Raw genomic sequence first — 20,307 nt, forward strand, 5'->3', positions numbered from 1 at the left:
TTCATTGCATAAAACAAACAGCAGTGGGGTAGTTTCTGCCACACTGCAGCCAGAATGCATGGCCCTTTCCCTTCAAAAAGGGCTATGTGGGTTGAAATCCCTGAGGCTGAGGAGGACCTAGAACTCAGGTGAACTGGGTGAATGTTCAGGCAGATCTAATATGAGAAAACAGAAAATGACTTTGTAACCAAATATTAAGGTAGTGTACGTGTTTCTGTAAGAGATACCTAGTTCAAGATTTTAGCATTACGAGCAAATACTTTACATTAACTTACGTTGTAGCTTGGAATTTCTCTACATACTCACATGCTAACGGGTACTGAGACTCCACATGAGACTCTTTACTACACAGTAGAGCTAATTACTGAACAGTAATTGTCTGCATCTACACGTGCAGACACTTACGGAGCAGTCATTGGCTATCAATGCGAGTAAATTTGCTACGTTCAAATGCAAATAGCAAATTTACTGGAGACTACTTACTGTGGAGTAGCACATGTGTAGATGCCTGAGCAAATCGGCTCCCAGTCAGCTCAGCAGCAGGGGGTGGTAGACTGCTCCCTGCCCCAGGAGCTGCTTGCTGCCATGGCAGTCTTTGCCATTGGAGCCCAGACAGGCACAATGTCCCTCTGCCCCAGAAACATCCTTATCTCCCTGCCTGACTCCCATGGTCCTTCTCTCTCAGTACTGGTCCTGTAACCACAGAGCTGGCGCTGGAGGAGAAGGATCTCTTGGCCCAGGCCCCACGAACACAGAGCAGGGGCTGGGAGCTCCCTGCTGTTGGGGTAGAGGGTTGTTGGCCCCACTCAGGCTCTGGTGGCAGAGCCCACCTCAGCAGCAGGGAGATTCTACCATGCAGGGGAAGCCTAGAGCTCACCCTGGCTGCTGCAGGATCCTGTTGCAGGGCCACAGGGAATGGGACTAGTCTGCTGCTAGAAGCAGAAAATCTGTTCCCATGCCCCTGCACATCTAGACATATGCCCATTAGCATTTACTCTCAAGTAGTTTACTCAAAAGTAAACTACTCCCACATTATTTGCACGTGTCGATGTGCCCACCAATTCCCTTCTTTGCTGTTTTTTATTTAAATGTATTTAAAATCTCTTTTTCAGATAGTATGGGAATAGTGATATATTTCCTATTATTATTATTGTTAGTGTTAATAACTACTACTACTACTTGTACTGAAGTAACACATTGGAAGTGTCAATGAAGATCAAGGGCCTACTGCAGTAAACACTATATAAACATATTTTAAACAAACAAATAATAAATTTTCCAGGGCTTCACCTGGAATACTGTTTCCAGTTCTGAGCACTGCACTTAAAGATGTAGACATATTAGAAGGAGTCCAGAAAAGAGCAAAGGTAATGATCAGAAGTCTAGAAAACATGACATATGAGCAAAGGCTAGAAGTATAAGAATTACTTTGTTTGAAGAAAAGAAGGTTGATAGAGAATTTAATAACAGTCTTCAAATACAAAAGGATACCAGCCAGTTGTCCTCTGTGTCTCCTGGAGACAGAATAGCAGCCTTAACTTACAACAAGAAAGGTTTAGGTTAGATATAAGGCAGACTATTCTGAGCGTGGTAAAATTGGACAAATTACCTAGAGAGATTATAGAATTCCAAGAATTATATGTTTTTAACTACTGGTAAACAAACATTTGTTTGGGATGATTTAGATAGAAATGCTCCTATCTTGAGTAGGGGATTGGACTACATGACCTCCTGAGGTCCCTTCTATCCCTCACTTTCTAAGATTCTACAAAGATACATGTTTGAATCCTCTCAGTCTTAGGAAGACTAGCTTTAGATTTCACAACTAGAACATTCAGTCCAAGGTACTGCAGTTAATATTGAATTTAAGGCCGCTGTCTGTAAGGTAGGTACCTCCACTCTGGGAGCTCTGTATCCCAAGATGATGGAGTGTATGTATGTTCTCAGTCATTTTCCTAATCTGCTAACCCTGCTGAACTGTATCACTTCCTTAGGGCAAGGGGCTGAGGCACGGCAATGCCTAAAGCAGATGTCTACAATATTGATTTTAATTTCTCTCATAGGCTCCTAAGTCATATAAATGTTTTAGATTACACTTGGTCTTATTCAATTAATTATGTCTATTGCTATTTGACTTTTTAATTATACAAACAGTATTAGCATTCACATTCAACATTATGAAAGACCTTATATCATATTTCAAATCCCATTTTCCCTTTATAATGACTATGTACTTAATTCTGTAACACAGAAATGAAAAGCCAAGATGACAACATATAAAAAAGAAATAATACTTTTGGGAAAATACAGGATTGATATGACTGACACTGTGTAATAGATTATCATAAATAACTGGAAAGAATAGAAACATTATAATACACAAATAAGTTCAGACAAGTGAGAGCTAAACTATTTCTAAAACTATAATCAATAGGAATATATTCAAGATCTTTTTTTTATTTCATTCTTTATCCATAGTATTATAGTGTTTGCTTTTAAAATGCATCAATGATTTTACTGGGTAGTTTGGCTAATTTCACAGTAAAATTGCTAGAACGCCAATAAAATTGTAACAGCACTGCTGATTCTGAAGACAAATATGACCTCTGAAAGACCTCTATTTCTGTGGAAAGAAATATAAATATATAATATATATGATATATTAGTTAGAATAGTCTGCAGTGTTCAGGGGTGGGGGGAAACCTCTGTGGGAAGACAAACTATAATTTCCCTGAGGAAAGTATTTTTTTTGCTAAAAAGAGTAAATATAAGATCATATATTTTTTATTACCTGATTATGAATAATTAATAAACAAACAAGGATGAATACATAGTTATTTTTAGACATACAGCTGTAAGAAAGTACACTGAATCAAATTTATATGTTCCTTTACGTGCCCAGGATATTTGCAGCTATTTACAAAAGCACCCCCATAAAACTTCCATTTTTAGTAGCTGCACCTAAGTAATGAAATATATTCTGCTTTGAAACCCTTATTTTCATTAGTCTTTACAAAAGTGTAAGTATTTAATGTAAAAAATCTTAGTCAACAGCATTTAGAGGTATTTTATATTTATACACGTTAAACATTTTTTAGAATATGTTAATAAGATGGCAATGAGGGTTCTGGTGATGATGATTTCAGGCATTTAAAATAAATGCAGATTTCAGTTATTTCCATGAGTATGGTAATGATTACAAAATATAAGGCATAATGTGTTCTCCCCACAAAATATCCAAAAAACAAAACCATCACTTACTTTTCATTACAAATAGGAGATTTTGTGAAAGGGAATCTTTGTTTTTCACAATTGCTCCAGCAATTTCGTAAGTCACCTGCAATAAATAATAATAATAATATTAGTAAAAATTAAGACCTCTATATCAAGTATTTTAGCTACAAAATAAATGTTAAAGAGATTCTTTGTACACAAACCAAATTCCAACTGAATATATCCTTTGTCTAGCATTTTCCTAATACAATATTGACTAGGAAAGTATGCAGAAATGTAGTCAAACTGACTTCGAAAGTTAACATTTATTACTATTTCAAATTTTGGCATCAACCATTTCCTTGCTTCTCATTTGAGAAAACCAGATCAGTACTAGGGATGGCTGGAAAACTAGTTTTGTTTTTTAAAAAAATGCAGTGTCAATATTTGTCTCCATTAGGATATAGAATGAAAGTTAGACAAAAAAATGCCAACAAGCAATGCATTAAACCCCTTCTCCCAACACATGTAATGGTTTGGTGAGTAGGGTGTCAACTGTAGTGGGGGAAGACCAAATTCAAGCTCTTAGTCTGACTGATTTGCCTCATGAATCAAGTGAGTAGTCTGACCTCCAGACTAATGGGCATTCTTGAGTGAAGTACTCTCAATCCCTCCCATTGAAATTGGTCCATTGTGCACTAAATATTCAGCTGGCTAGTAAGTGTGTGGGCTTGACTTTCTAACCCAGTAGTTAAGTCGTTGCCCACCTAAAATGTAGAAGATGTAGGTCTTCTATTCTGCGTCAAGATTTTTTTTTCATTTTTAGTCAAAACAGCTTTGATAAATAGGCATGTTCTAAGCTTTAAAATCTTATAGAGAGATACAGAGTTATTCTGCAGACTCACCAGTTAGCCAGAGTAAGTTAGACTCACAGAACTAGTCTTAGTAGCCACATCAACTACTTTTAATATCTACTGAAGCTAGTGGGACAGACAAGAAGTTATTTAGGGAGAAACAATGGGCATTTTTACACATGCATGCACCGCATACAGCTGTATAAGCAGTGAAATGCACGTCAGCATGCAGAAAATGGCAGTGGTCCACTTTTGAACTAAAACACATTGACGGTATTTTAGTTCAAAAGCACATTGTTGCCATTTTCTCCACACTGACATGCATTTCACCACTTATACAACTGTACACATTGCAGTGTGGTGTGTGTCAGCTCATCTGTGGAGCAGACACGATTAATCGAGTCTGCTTTGACGCATCACATCCTTAGTGTGTCGCAGCGTGAAAAAGTTTGTGCATAAATGCCCAACGAGAATGCATAGGATGTGAGGAGAAACTTAGCCCAATATATACAAATAATTAATTGAAAAGTAAATTTTGTTTGTTGTGTTCTTCTTTACTTGTCAAAGAAAAAAACCTATGCTGCAAAATAAAAATGCTCACCAGAAAAAAAAAGAAATATTTTATCATGTCTGAACACTGCATGATGCGGAAGCATGACAGATCTCTAGTAGCATAGACATTTGTTACCTTCTAGCAGGACTACAGCAATGTATTCTACCCAGGCATGAAACTGTAATTCTTTAGAAAACTAGTTAGCATAAGAGTATTTTTCCTATACAACAGAAGTTACTGCAAACACTTTTCTTCTGCTCACAATATTGGCTCTCCATAGAACATCACATTTAAGAGCTTGGTTCTAAACTTCAAGGACCCTAATGGCTTAAGTCAAAGATCTTAAAAAACTCCACCTAAAACACTAAGATGGGGACTCCATTCAGCTCCATGCATTTGTCTGTTTTGAGGAGAAAAGTTTGTCTGTGCAAGAGACAAAGCCTTATTAGGACTTGTCCACAATGACAGGAAGAAATCCTGCAGGATCCATTCTGTCAGCAAAATGCACTTATTTGATGGAGACTTCAACAACTAATAATATCCAACACTTCCTCTTCCTCCCCCCTAAAGAAAAACAAAATACAAACTCAAAACACAGCAACATACAATTAAAAGCATAAGAAGTGCCATATTGGGTGAGACCAATGGCTTGTCTAGCCCAGTAATCTGTCCCTGACAGTGGCAGGGGTGGATGCTATAAAGGGAATTTATCCCCTGTTTAATACCCTTCCTGGCATCCACCATTTTAGTTTAGAGATGCCAGAGGAAACATCTCCTACTGTTCTGTTCAATAGCCATCAATAGATAGATCTATCGTCCATAAATGTATTTGTTCCCTTTTGGTGCGTCTACATGAGGTGTGTTCATGTGCATTAGCGTAGTTTAATGCTCATTAAAGGTGTGCATCTGCACAGTCACATCCTTCATGAGCATTAAAATGGGAAATATAGGCTAATTGTGCCAAAATGTATTACCTGCAAATGTATGATTTAAGTATGATTAGTTAAAGCACATTAGTGCACATGTAGATGTGACCCAGCACTAACTCCTTGCTAGCCACCTCTAATCCCCCAGGGTTGGGCAGTTCTCTGGCACCCCCCAGCTACAGCCTATAAAAGCCAGAAGACATTTTGTGCCTTGGGACACACATACCAAGAACCTGGACAAGGCTTACTCATCTGTGCAGGAGCCCAGCAGGCCCTGTGTGCCCTCCTGGAGAGGCAAGCTGTCTCTGCCTGGCCTGTCCCCTTCCAGAGCTGCTGCTTGGCCACAGGTAAGTGTTGTAAAGGGCTACAGCTTGCTGCACCCCTTGCCCAGCCCAGAGATCCCCGCAGCGCTGCTGCCTGGCTGTCTCTGACAATAAAGCCAGCACCTGCTCCCTGTTGCTGCTCACTCCCAGCTGTCTCCTGTGCTTGCAGGAATTGTGGTGAAGTGCCTCCATAGCATGGCTTCTAGTCCTTGGCCACGCCTCTGCTCTGGGCACTGCTGGCAGGGATAGCCATGCAGAGGCCCGGAGAGCTGGTGCAGGACAACCATGTTGTCGTCCTCCTCCCTGTCAAGCTCCGGCCCCACTCGCATGTGCATGCCCATGCCAACTACCAGGGCCCCCAACTGGACCCAGGAGAAGGTGGGTGATTTTGTGGTGCTCTGGGGCCATGCCAATGTGCAGAAGCAGTTCACAGGGTGGAAGCTCAAAGGCCCACATTTATGAGGCCCTGTCAGGCAAGATGCAGGAGCGAGGGCACTCTCAGTCAGCACGGCATATAAACGTCAAAGTCTTGTGGGCACAGTGGATGGCTGTGACCAGTTTCAATCGTTGGTCTGGTCATGCCCAAAAGTCCATGCTCTTTATGTGGGAGCTGACCAGAATTTTGGTGCCCTGGGAGCCAGGCCACACCCCTGCAAGTGCCACCAGCAGGAGTTGCCTGCCCAAGCCCCTGCCCTGCCCTGACGCCTCCGGTGACACATGACCGAAGGAGGTGACCTCAGGCCTTCAACACCCTGCCCTATCCTCCTGCCTTGCTGCTGCATCCACTGACAATTGGAGAGACTGACTCAGTGACTGCCCCACCCTTGGCGCAGCCCCAGACACCAGCATGAGGAGTGGCCAGCCAGTACCAGCTCCTCCCTGGAGGGCACCCTGGCCAGGTGCCAGCCTGCTGCACACTGTGGGCCATAGATAATATGTTACATTAATTACACTGTGGGCCATATAATATCTTACATTAATTACATTTGACAATTACTGGACGTAGCCAGACACTGTCACCGATGCAGAGGCCCATGCCAAGCTGCCAGCCCTGGACACATGGTAAGTCCTGCACTGGGGAAGGGGAAGGGCCCTCCCAGTTCTGCCCCTGCCCCCACTCCCTGTCTGGCCCACCTGCAGTCCCCTGGCCCTCGGTTTCCCCTCCCACAGCACGCAAACAGGAAAGACACACTTCAGAATTTTATTGAGCAGCCCGGGTCCCCACAGCTGGGTGGACACAGGCCTCTCACATGCCAAGGAAGGCATCAATGCCAGCAGTGATGTCCTCCTTCGCAACTGGTGACAGCGACGTGTAACACTGTGACAGGTAGCCCTCCAGGTGGCAGTGGAGGTTATGGGGTATCTCAAGCTTGCTGCCCACACTGTTGTAGTACAGGGTCCCAAACCAGATATGCAAGTATGCCTGGGGCACCAGGAGGATCAGCCACAGCAGGGGATAGTGGCTTGGGCACCCCTCAACCTGCACAAACAGCTCATCGTGCATCTTGCAGGCCACGCATGGGAGGGGCATGCTTGGGATGCAGCAGTGGTTCAGAGAGGGTCCTGGCTCCAGGGTGCTTGTCTGGACAGGCTCCCTGTGTGTAGGGTGGGGGTATTGGCAGCCCCTTGCCTCAGTTGTCTGGGAGCCCCATGTGCCCCAAACCTGGGTGCCATGCCATGGGCTGCAGAGCTTTTGGTCTACAAAAGAGAGGAGCAAAAGAGTGGGGTTTGGAGCCATGGAAGACATTACAAGTGTGCAGGTGTTGCCAGCAGCCTGGTCTGTCCTGCCCTGAGAAGAGGGTGGGGGAGGCAGGCTGCCCTGATGGAAAATGTCCTGGTGGAAAATATGTAGGAGGAACCAAATAACAACTGTGTACCAGAGAGAAAGGACACTAAAAATCCATCAAAAACAAAAATATCCAACTGCCTGTGGCTGCCCACTTCTCACAACACAATCACTCCCTCTCGGATCTTTCAGTTCTAATTCTCAAAGGAACTTACAAAACACCTCTCAAAGATGAGCCTATGAGCTTCACTTCATAAATCTACTGGATACAAAAAATCATGGACTTAATATAGACATTAAATTTATGCCACATTACAACCTGCCTGACATCTGACACAACAGGTCACCTGCCCCAAGCTGACCACATGCATTTCCCTCCCTCCACCCTCCCCTCCGATCTCTACCCATTGTCTTCCAAACTTCCACTTATTTGCATTTACCTTCTTTTCTACCTTGGTGAACTCATAACAGCAGCAGAGTCTCTCAGTGCCTGAAAAAGGGTGATTGTTCCTGACAGCTTGCAAAAATTATTTTTCAACTATTTAGTTGGTCTGATAAAAGATATCACATGTACCCAAGAACCTTGCATGCTAGCACATCATAGTGCAGGAGACAGTAATGCAAACACTAACTTCCCTTATTTATGAGTGAGTCTATCCTGAAGCCTCTCTCTCTTTGCCGGTGAGTAAATTGAGTCCAAAGTGGTAGTATTAGCATTGGTAGTAAATTCTTAACATATATATGTGTATTAAAATTTCCAGACATAATTCTGCATTGCTGTAAGACATTACAAGTGTATAGGAATGTTAAAAAAGATTATGATTAGATGCTACATCATGAATAAGGCTGGAACCAAGGCCCATATAAAAATATATATTCAGTACAAACAAGCAAAAAAATCTTGTGTAAATCACTCAAGACCTAAAATCTCAGTTTCAAACATGACCTTAATACTTACAACTCTAAAGATGATGGCAAATAAACAATGCCAACAAATGAAGCACAGATGTGCCTAGCTCTTAGGCACCCTACTCATGGAGCAGAATGCCTGTAGAACCTCATTGGGAGCCTACACTCCCTATCTAATGCCTGGAGAATTAGGTGGTTCAGAAAGATCCAAAACAGCTAGTACATGAGCAAGGAGCTGCCACTTAAACTTTGCTGAACCCAAGGTTGTGTCTTTGTGCCAAGGTACCAGATTCATGCCCTTTACTTGAAATTCATAGAACCTGAAATCAAGTGCTTACAACCATTCCTTCAGCCACTAAAAGAGGGTCACACTTAGCAGCTGGCAATGAGCAAACTTCAGTGTAGTGAAGGGACAGCCAAGATGGCTCAGATACCAGAAGTGATCTGGCTGCAGCAGCTGGCAGTGGTATGTTAGCTAATTTACTCTGTCATATAGACAGCTCTGTCATATAAAGTGCTGCTATCGCTATATTGCTACCAGTACTCTGACATAGAGTAAGTCCCCCTGGATACACAGAGTGTCCTTGAAGTGTGACTTCCCAGAAGACAGTCTGATGAGGCCAGCAGGCACTTCAGGTGGCAAAACAGGAACAGATTAGGCACTGTTACCTCTTACTGTACATAGTTGCATGTAAGTTTATGTATGTAATAAAGAGTTGCTCCACACCACAAGCCTCCAGATATTACAGGTACAGAAGCTAACTTGGATTTCTGTACATTGGAATGTGCAGAGCAGAGACAGCAGCTAGATTCTAGACTCCCCCAGGAAGTGGGAGACCTAGGTGTATTTTTCTTCTTTAGCTGAAATGAGGCTGATGAGGGTGCACATCTCCTACCTGTCAAAAGTGTTCTATCTGCCATGATATAAAGGTTGGAGAAACTCTCAATTCCTCCTGATGAAGCTGTGCCACTGTGTAGAAAAATATTTAAGATTCTTATATGTCATGGAATGGCTGTTTAATGCCACTGACAAAAACAGTCCTAGCAGGAAAGATAAGGACCTGGGACTCCCCTCTTACAGATGAGTGCTCTAGCTAGATTATTTCAAAGCAATGCTCTTTCTACACTCGTTCTCCAGCCACATTGAAATTTTAATTCATTGCTGCATAATGGCATAGCTTCAAAGGGAAGAATGGAAAATGTACCCTACCCACCTTCAAGCTAGAATAACTCAGTGGTTAATGTAGTCTTCTGTGAAAAGGCAGGAAATGTTTGACTTCTGTGGGGCTGAGAAGATAACTGAAACCAGACCTTTCAGCTCCTGGGCAAATACCTAACCACTAGATTATTATATCTGAGATTATAATATCCAACAATTGAAATCTTCCACTGCATTATTTGGGGAGCCTGACCTTGACAGTGTGTATTGGGTCCGCTCTAAAAATGACTATTGAATCTGATCCATTAGGGGACTTGGGCAGAGAAAAGCCTGCTCTTGGATGCTGATTGGCCTGAGGCATGACATAAGTGCTGAGCTATTCAGGTGGGGGCAGCTGTGGTCAAGTGCAGAAGTAGAACTCTAGGCACATAAATTTAAAGCCAAACAGAGGCGATTTTTAGCCTTCTCAAGAGTTAGGGAGCAGCTAAGCAAGGGCCTTCATAGGTTGGTATTTTGGACTCTGGCACCTGGATTCTGTATAAGTCCTGCTCTAGGCCTTTATTGAATCTACTCCCTATCTCCTTTAGGCACTTTTGAAAATTTTAGCCTTTGCCTAAGCACTTTTAATAATGCATTATGGCTGTAAACATATAGTTAAGATTAGTAATACTAATCAGCATTAAACTGTTTCAGTAAGGCCATTTGACAATTACACAGGAAAAAAGATTAAATTACTTGAATCCATATAATATGTTACATTAATTACATCATTTGACAATTACTGCATATGACATCTGTCAGAAAAAAGTATGACAATTGAATAGATTTTTTTTTCCATGACAGATGCAATACTATGCAATTTTCTAATGGCATCTATTATGAACATGCAACATAGTAAACTCTTAGGATAATTTAAGTACACTATTAAGTACTTTAGTGCACTTAAAGTAAATGTTCTACCTTACTTTCCATAAAAGATAATTAACAGAACTTATTCTACAAAATCCATAACACCGATTCTTGATTGAGTGTCTTAGGCTTTAACTATTTTAGCTAAAAAAGAGCTACTATCAGTGGTTACAGTAGGTAAATATAGCATAAGGAGGGAATAAATTGTGAATAAGTGTCTACACTGAAGTAAAAAGACACAGGGAACCTGAGGTATGCTATAACTATTTTTATACATCTCAAATATCTGATAGAAAACACAAAATAGCTAATATAAAACCTGTTATGAAGGAATTATTTTTCTCCCTTATACCTCTCCTGTAGAATTGGTCAGTTAAGACATTGCTTGAAGACACCTGAAACATTATTGAGCAGAGATGAAATTTACTGTCTCAATCCACAAGTAACAAAAAGATGCTCTTCAGGTTGCCAGCCTTGTAAATTCAACCTTTCACACTGTCACTAATGCCACTCCTGAATGTTAATTTCTCCACTTCTCTCACACTTCTTGTGCACTTTCTTCCATGCCACACTCTACGCATGAGAAAGCAACCCTAATTTAAGCTCATTCCCATCACTTCTTCTCTCTTTCTTCCTCAACCTCTGCTGCAATGCTTACAAGAAAATATTAAGCAGCAGCTAGGTGGGCTGATATTTAAGGATCATTGATATTTATTTTTAAAAATAACTGTAAATGATTCATAATGAAAACGTACACATAGTTAGCTTCTGTAATTGTATGGCCCTGTTATCTTAACATCTGCCTAACTTTCACATTTCCCTCTTATTAATTAAATTAATTTAGTGCATATTGGCTTAAATTCTTGTTCCTTGAAGAAAGGATTATTTATTACTACATAATTGTATGACACATATTCCAATGAGAATGAGATTGTAGTTGAAACCTTTAGGATTTACACAATATACTGTAAAATTAGCAATGAAATATGTACAATACTGTATTACATATTACTTCAATAACAACAAAACAGACAACAAAAGTGGAATTTAATTTTGGTTTGAAAAATGCATTATATACAGAGGGGAGGATTTTTTCTTATTTTCTATAAACAGGTTAAACGTAAAAGTTTTCCTTACTTTAGTGCAACAGAATTAGTGATTGGTGCAAAAATGAATATGAAATCTAACTCGCTCACTAAAATTTTAGGGAATATATACTTCTGTACCCATGATTTTGGCCTCTAATGAATCTAACCATGAAACTCTTGAAACAGGATGAGAAGTATCACAATCTGAACTTAGATCTAGCTCATTTTTTTTTCAAAAATAATGCCTAATACTAAAATGGTATCAATAAATATATATTTGTGTTGTGTTATATTATGTTGTAATGGAATGTATGGTCTATTGATCTGATAGCATTATACTATTGTGACATGTTACCTATAGTTCATATAATTATTTCATATTATTTAATATTCAGTGTTTGTAGAATTTTCAGCAGCCATACATACAAGGTGATTGAGATTTAGACACATACCTTAATTCATTGTAAAAACAAACATTTTAATTAAATTATTGGTAAGAACATTTTTTTCAGTATATTTAATTAAAAAAATAATAATGAATCTACTCAGTGAAGATACTGGCACACTGGACCAGCAGCCACAGTTTATTACTTTTCTGCTAGGGGACAAAGGTATGTAGATTAACAGAAGCTATTCAGCTTTTGATGAACCAGCAATATCACTTAAAAGCTTGAACCTATTAATCAGTTTAGTTTTATTTTAAGAACAAAACCTTGTTATGTGACCATTACTCATATATTCTCATGAAGATTTATTCTAAGACTCTGGTAGAAGTAATAGACCATCAAAAAGTAAATGCAACTGGAAATAATATTTATTTAAGGAGGTTTGAACCCCCCTCTCTTCCATTTTACAGGAAGACCAGTAAATGAACCTCCAAAATCTGGTCTGATAAAAATCACACAACTAACTTTTGTATGTGAAAGAGAACATTATGGTCAAATAACCTTTAGTGGCTTGGCACAGCCTAGACTACACTGATTTGATTGTTATGTCTGGGGATTCAGCCTGGGGATAAAATAAAGAAAATGAAAGCTTCCCTATTGATTAATTCAACTCCTTTGTCTTTATATTTAAAAGTTCATTTTCAGAGTCTGCCAAACTGTAAGTTCTCTCACAGAAAGCTCCCATTGGTGAAGGTGAGTTGACAACTGAGATTGGTATTTTTGACACATGCATAGCTGGGAAATTGAACAGACATTGATCTGCACTTAAAAGGCATTATGTGCATAGCTTTAAAGCGTAAAGAAGTTGGTCATCCAGTCTGATTGGTTTATTATAGCACCATTGGTCAAAACAGTAGCGATGCATACAGTATTAAGGGTTCTATCTGATTTGTTAATGTGCTTCCACATTTAGGCAGTATGGAACTTAATTTATGGTAACAAGTTTTTTAAGTAACAGGAACAACATGCAAAAAGAATTGCTCAAGAATTAGGAGAATGCTGACTGCCTTTGCTGGTTAAAGGTTTGACTATTCAGATAATATAAAAATGATACATTGAAAAAACTAGTAATCATCCCAACCACAACAAAAATACAATCTAAAGTCACCACATCTGCTCTGAAGAGAATACATAGGACACCCACATTTCTGACCTGAAATGTGCTTTTACAACGTATGGACACTGCAGCAGAAAAATAGATCACGTCTTTGAAGGAGACACCCAAATACTCTGCAGTAATTTGCTACAGTAACAAAGAACCCTCACTTATGACCATTCAAAAGAACCATCAAACAATTACAGACTATACTTGATAAATATCAGACCTTGAAAGAATATTCACAGCCCTTTTGCTCCTGGGTTTTAAACAACCCCCTAACCTTGCCCAGCTCAACATCAGAAGAAAACTTTACACTGTTCAAGAGACATCAAATGGGACAAAGCCTTGCTTCAACAATAGATACAAAACCTGACAGTGTATCTCCACTGCTACAACAATCAACACACCCCAACAATGAGCCTATACACGCTCAAGCCAAAATGTAGTATATCTTATTCAGGGGACCAAATGCCCTCATGGAAGCTACATGGGTGAAACTAGACTAATGCTACACACCAACCTGAATGATCACAGGAAAAATTTTAAAAAGAAAGACACACAAACATGTGTAAGGAACACTTTTCACAGAACAACTAATCACTTTCTGACCTCACTAGCCTTGTGTTTAAGGATAATTTAAATAATATATTCAAAAGGTAAGTCTGGAAACAAAAGATGGTTGAATATTTAGAACCAAAGATTGAACACTAATATTAACTTTGTGGCGTATTATAATCTAAGTGACTCCAGATAACCTTTATTCATGCTACAGATAATAATGACCCCTTTCTTTTTTAAAGGGTTTGATCCTCCACTAAGCAAGCTATTCTTTCTTCTATGATTTGCTTGTCTGCTACTCCCGAAAATTTCTCTCTTCTCTAGCTTCACAGACCTGAGAGATGTTTTTAAATCTTCCATTTTGCCTGCTTTTCCCTCAGACCTGAAGAAGAATGCATTGCATTTGAAAGCTTGTCTATGTCTATCACAACGATGCAGTTGATCTAATAAATGATATAACCCACAGCAATCTATAAGCATGATATGTTATATTACCTTATTGGTACTTTAAAAACCACAGTTAGGATAAAAGAGGTATTTTGAGCCCTGGAAAAGGTACACTGGTGGAATACCATTCTTCCTGCTCAAAAACTACTTTCATCAGTGAACTGACAGTTCAGTAATCTAATTCATGTAAAGTCCTATGGTATATGGGTGCCAGTGCAGTGACAAGGGGAGGGAAGCAAGACGCCGTCCAAGGGTCTCATCCTTTCCTGGTGGAGCAGAGGGGGTGTGGCCAGGCACCAGCCATGGCTAGCAGACAGAATATGCCAGTGTGGGGAAAAAGTCCTCTCTCTGAAGCAAGGTATTGAACACAGCAATTTTCAAAGCATACAACAGGGAACTACCAAGAATCATACCTAAGCTAAGATACATCCCAGTAAAACAGCATACACAGCTTAGCCTAATTTAAAATGTAAACCAGAAAGACAAGAGTTAGTTTTACTAGTCCTAAGGGCAGAGTGTCTTCTTACAGTCAGATATGCAGAAAGGCTTTGTTTATATGTTTTGCTTTATAATGTAAATGTAGCTGTCTGCATTCTTTGGTGAGACTGTTTTCACCTTCCCTTTACATCTCCAGCATGTGTGATCACTGATGATTGTCAGGTCTTTACCAAAACTTCCCACCTCTCAGTCTGGTCCTGCAAATCTTAGCTCTGAAAATGCAGGGCTTGGATCTGCACACTGATCTGCTTGCCTCTTTCCCCAGCTCTGGGACATGCAGACAAGCCAAACCACAGAGACTGCAGCCAGAGCCCTGGCAGTTCCAGGGGAGAGAGGGGTCCAGGGACAGAGGAAGCGATTAACTCTGTCCCTGCCTGTTTACAGGTAAGCTATGGAGGTATGGCTGGGGCTGGCAAACAGCAGCTGTGGTCCCCAGGGTTTGCCAGCAGAGGGCAGGATGGAGGTGGGGGAGAAGAGGGGACGGAGGGAGAAATTTACCTCAGGGGCTATGGCTGGCCAGTGTCTGCCCACACCCTGCCCCTGCTCTGGCTAGAGAGCAGAGGGGAAGGGCCAGCCCTGCTGTGAAGCAGTGAGTCCCACCCAGTCCAAGAGCATGCTGGATTTATTTTAAACCAACAAGGGGTCTGGGAAAGACATTGCATAAATCGGTTTGAGCCATATCAAACATGGTCTCTCCACTAAGACTACCTCATAGTCTCACTAAAGCACCACATCTGGCTCTAGATCCCCTCATCAACACAGAGACACGTAATCACTAGACCAAACAATATGGATTATAATACCGGGGGTTCATTCATCTGCTTCTCTACAAATGCCATACATGCCATTACCTGCTTAGTGTGCTTCTACTCTCTACACTGGACAGACAGAACGATGCCTATGTGAAAGAATGAATGGATATTGATCTGACGTCAATTTGAGGAAGACACAAAAGTCTGTGACAGACCACTTGAATCCCATCACTGACCTCAGAGAAGCTGTTCTTAAACAACAAAACTTTAAAAACCAACTTGAACATGAAACTGCAAAACAAGAAATCATTTACACCTGAACTGTGATAAGCAGGGATCCTGGTTTTCTCTGATAAAAAAAAAAATCCCCAATTTTCAGATAACAAAAAGTAACCCCAAATCCACATTTTTCCATGATTAAAATGAAAATGAAATGCCATTTCATTTGAATCATGGAAAAATGTGAATTTTAGATTACAAAACCAGGATCCTTGGAGATACGTATTGTCTCAACAGAGACTCTGGATTCTTACCAGGCTATCACCAAGTCCTCATTTTTTAAATTTGGGATCTCCAAACTAATGTCAGTGATAGTTTTCTTTACATGTTACATACTTCAGGCTAATTGAAATAAGACAATAAAATGACTATGAAATTATACTGTTACTTTTCATAAGAAATTATTATTTTCAATTGCCAAAACACCTGATGTATTAAAAATATGATTTGCTAAAAGTTTACGTAATGGAAATATCATAAATAATTTTAATAAAATCACTACCAAAATGTAAAATCACTACATCTAATATCTAGGTGCTAATGATATTGCAAAACTCCTATTCAGATTCCTAATACCTGTAAGAACCTAAGTTTCCAGTAGTCAAGTCCACTTAGTGGCTAAATTTCCATGACTGGGCATGACAGAAGTGCCTAAATGTAAATACTGGGCCAATTTCACGCCTAAATGTAAAGCTTAGCTGAATTCACAAATAAGGCACTTCTCTCCTTGTCTTGCCTGTAGAGACCAGTCTGGTAGATGGATTTTGAGTATACTTAATCCTGCAGAGAAGTCAGGAAGAATAAAGATATGGTGTTTCCCTTTTCCCAAGACTTCCTAGGGGTTAGACCAAGTTCAAGTTTCTTTTCCTCCTGTTTTAGAGCCAGGTCTAAAATCCAACTCTCCTAACTCTCAAGGGCTACTACTTACTACAAGGCTGCCAAGTATTTTGAACTCTCCTGTCCAAGCTTTCCACTTTATATGAAATGCTTGAATATTGTGTGGATGAGGGACTGAAGCTTGGGTCTCCTAGGTGAGTGTCCTTATCATTAGAATCAGTGTCAGTCTCTGCTGTTTCAGAGTAAATATTTCAGTAAAATTCTGGTGAATCTAAATCTCTATTTCTACAATACAACTCTCCAAGCCTAAGGGTGTTGTTACACTGAATATCATGGTAAAAGAATGTTGCTGTAACTACTTAGCATGGAGAAGAGCAGAGAGGCTATCATATTTCTTTTTAAAGGGCTGTGTTATAGACTGTAGATGAAAAGCTTCATTTCTTTTAGAATGTGTACAATATAATGTAACGTGACAAAATTTTCCCATTAGCCAAAATTTAATAATCCAATATTCCAATAATCTAAGACAAAGTCCAATGAGACAATTGTCCAAATATTCTGACCAGTGAGGCTCTGACCTGTTTTCATCCAACAGGCATCATCACTGGTCAAACTGTTTTTATCAATGTCACATTTCCTTTCTATCTAAAGAGGAATATAAAACCACCTGTTACTTTCACTAGTCCCATTACAAAAGTTGCAAACAGGAAGGTATACATCACATTCTGAAATTAAGATGGAAAAAGCAGATTAGATGTTGTATAAAATCATTTACTATTAATACAGATATACATTATACACTCTCTCACTCTCTCTGTGTATATGTGTTTGTGTATATGTACGTAAACACACACACACTATATATGTACACTCACTATATTTCCACATACATCCCACACATGCAATAGCAATAGTACAGGTGCACAGCTATCTTTAAACAGAGAGCCTTAACTTGTTGCATACTACAAAGTTGTTATGGGGGTTCTGTAAATAGATGATTTGCAGGATTAGTGGGCATAAAATGTTCATGTAGATATATATTATTTTGCTTTAAATAAAACAATTTAATCAAATTTGTGCATAAAATCGTGCACTAATTATTCCGTTTTTACATAATTTCAGCAGACTTTTGACTAAGTAATGACTGTAGAACTTAGTCTACCAACTGTAATTGTAATTTACTACATTTAGAGCACTAAGAAATAGAAGCACACTAAAATAAATCCAGAGACATCTATTTCCCAGATTAACCAAAAGGGATTAATAAAGTGACCGTTTCACTCTTCAACAGGCATCTTTAAAAATATATATTTTTGTTTTGGAGAAAGACACAGAGTACCTTAATGGGAAAAGCAGGATGCAGGAAGCATTACCTGTCAGCTCTGTGTTCCTGAGGGAACACTGGCACCCAGCTTGCTGGACTTACAAAGGACTTTTTTCCCTCCCACCCCATACCTCACCTAACCAGAACTAAGCAGAAGAAAAGTTTAATAGGCATCTCAGGCTGTACATTCCCGAGTCCCACTATGGGAGGCCTATTTAAACCTGTTTGACTAAAACTCAGTTGGCGGGTTAAGGAATGCTGAGGCAGGAGACCAAGTTAGAGGGGGCATGGACAACATTTGAACAATGGTTAAGGGTTCATCACAACGTCCAGCCCGTTGGAGCCTTGACCACAAACGCTCATACTTTTCCTGGGATGACTAGTGGAAATCCTCCCCACAAAGTTTATGAACACTCCAAGTAATCAATCCCCTTAAGTATGTTAAAAGATTACAGTAAGATCTGAAAGTCATGCTAAGCTGAGGCTTATTCACAACAGGTAAAATACAAAACACTGATGCTGACGTCACAGTGCAAGCACAGCTACACTATCTGAGAAGAAACAATGTGGTATCCCTTCCAGTTTATCTTCTATATTCATAAAAATTTCAAGCTGGTTCCTAGATGTCTGGTTATTCCTTAAACCTTTATGTTTTTCCTGGTTGTTAATCAGTTTCTTGAGATGTTCCAAACCAGATAACCCCTTGTCACTGAAAAAGGTAATTCATTTAAATTGAAACTATTATAACAGAATTTCCCCTTGCAATTATGGCTTGGGACCCTCTTGATTTACACAATTAAAAGAATGCTTTGAAGAGGCTATAGGTATAAGCCTCTAAAGGTATAAGAAAGCTGTAAAGCAGCAAACAGTATACTTCAAGAGGGAGAAATCTCTGTGACACCATCAGCTGTTGTTCTCAGGAAGTTGGGAGAAACAGATTGTCTCTTTCCATCGCCTGTTTAACCTTCAACCATCGTGCTAGGAACTTTTCCTGTCAACAAACCACTCAAGTGCCTTGGAACGGTGAGATACCAGCTGTCTCTCTCTCTCCTTCTTCCTAGGCATAGCTTTCTGAACCTGAATTTTATTAGTTAAGCTTGAGCTAGGTTTCCTCAAATACTCAATTAAACCAGGGTAATATTGTAATTGTTTTTGTTTGTTTTTCCTTGCATGTCTATTATTACTAGTATCATCATAAATTTCATATACTTAACAATAATAACTTTTATAGTCAAACTGGTGGTGACTGCGTGGATTTTTTCTTCTTTGCTTCCCCTTCCCCACTTGATCTGCAGCAACACTTCTTTTACCCAAGTCAAAGATCCCTGCGAAGCCCCAAAATACTGTGGGATCCACTCATCAAGAGGCTACCATTACTAGGACAATTAGGGCAAAGATTAGGATGTGCTGAGTTTGAGATACATAAGTGGATTAACTTGTATAGGCTGATTGACCCAGTTTGGCTCAGACATGCCCTAATAAATTGAATGCTGGCCCATGAGGGTGTCAGCTGGACACCCAGCTGGATTAAGACATATTCTGTTTACCTGTGTGCTTGTGTCTGACTGTAGTTTATTGTTGCTCTGATGAACTGATTCTTGGCATATGAGGGTGTCAGCCTGTATATGCTGATCAACCCCGCTGGATCAGGCATGTTGCGTTAATCTGTGTATGTATGTATTTGACTGATTTGGTGACAGGAAGAATGCAGCCCCATTGAAACTGAGTCCTACAAGATAGCTTCATTGGAGGTGAGGACTTGCAGAAGGGAGAGATACAGCTCCATATAGAAACACAAGTAACACAAGCAACACATTAATAGAATTACAAAGAGCCTAGAAACATGCCCCTAATAAATGAGTACGCCCCAAGGTGATAGGCAAATCTGGTAACAGAATGGAATGGCAAAAAATAGCAAAGTAGTAAGGGAGAAAGAGTATTTGATGAGGCAAATTACAGTTAGCCATTAATTTCTTAAATTTTCCTAATAATTTTATTCTAAGTAAAAAAAATAGGAAAACTTTTTAATGAAAATTTTCTCAAAAAGTCCTATTTTTCAACCATCTCTATGCAACACAGAAGAGTACAAATATTCCCAAGCCAAGAAATTCTCATCCTGATCCTGCTCATCATCACCCTGTTTTGTGGTTTATTAATATTCAATAAAAAAATAAAAGGTATAATCTATGTCATTTATATGGAAGCTATTGCTTTATAGACATGGCATTTTTACCTAGAAATATATTATTGGAACTTCAGTTGTTTAGAATGAACTCAGCTCTTCACATTAGCAGCTGAAGTTGCTAATGAGGAACCATTATTGTTCTTAATTTCTTTTTCGTTTAAT

The 20,307-nt window shown here is 39.6% G+C and overlaps 1 protein-coding gene across 1 annotated transcript in view; it reads right to left on the reverse strand.

Annotated features, from left to right (window-relative positions):
* MYO16 (myosin XVI) overlaps positions 1-20,307 on the reverse strand; it is a 484,140-nt gene that overhangs the window by 136,890 nt on the left and 326,943 nt on the right. The window contains exon 23 of the mRNA XM_019529669.1: positions 3,262-3,337. Coding sequence (XP_019385214.1) covers positions 3,262-3,337 — 76 coding nt within the window. The remainder of the gene's footprint in view (positions 1-3,261; positions 3,338-20,307) is intronic.

The sequence above is a fragment of the Crocodylus porosus genome, unplaced genomic scaffold, assembly GCF_001723895.1.
Source record: "Crocodylus porosus isolate Cpor-Errol unplaced genomic scaffold, CroPor_comp1, whole genome shotgun sequence".
In the NCBI taxonomy this organism is placed as follows: Eukaryota; Metazoa; Chordata; order Crocodylia; family Crocodylidae; genus Crocodylus; species Crocodylus porosus.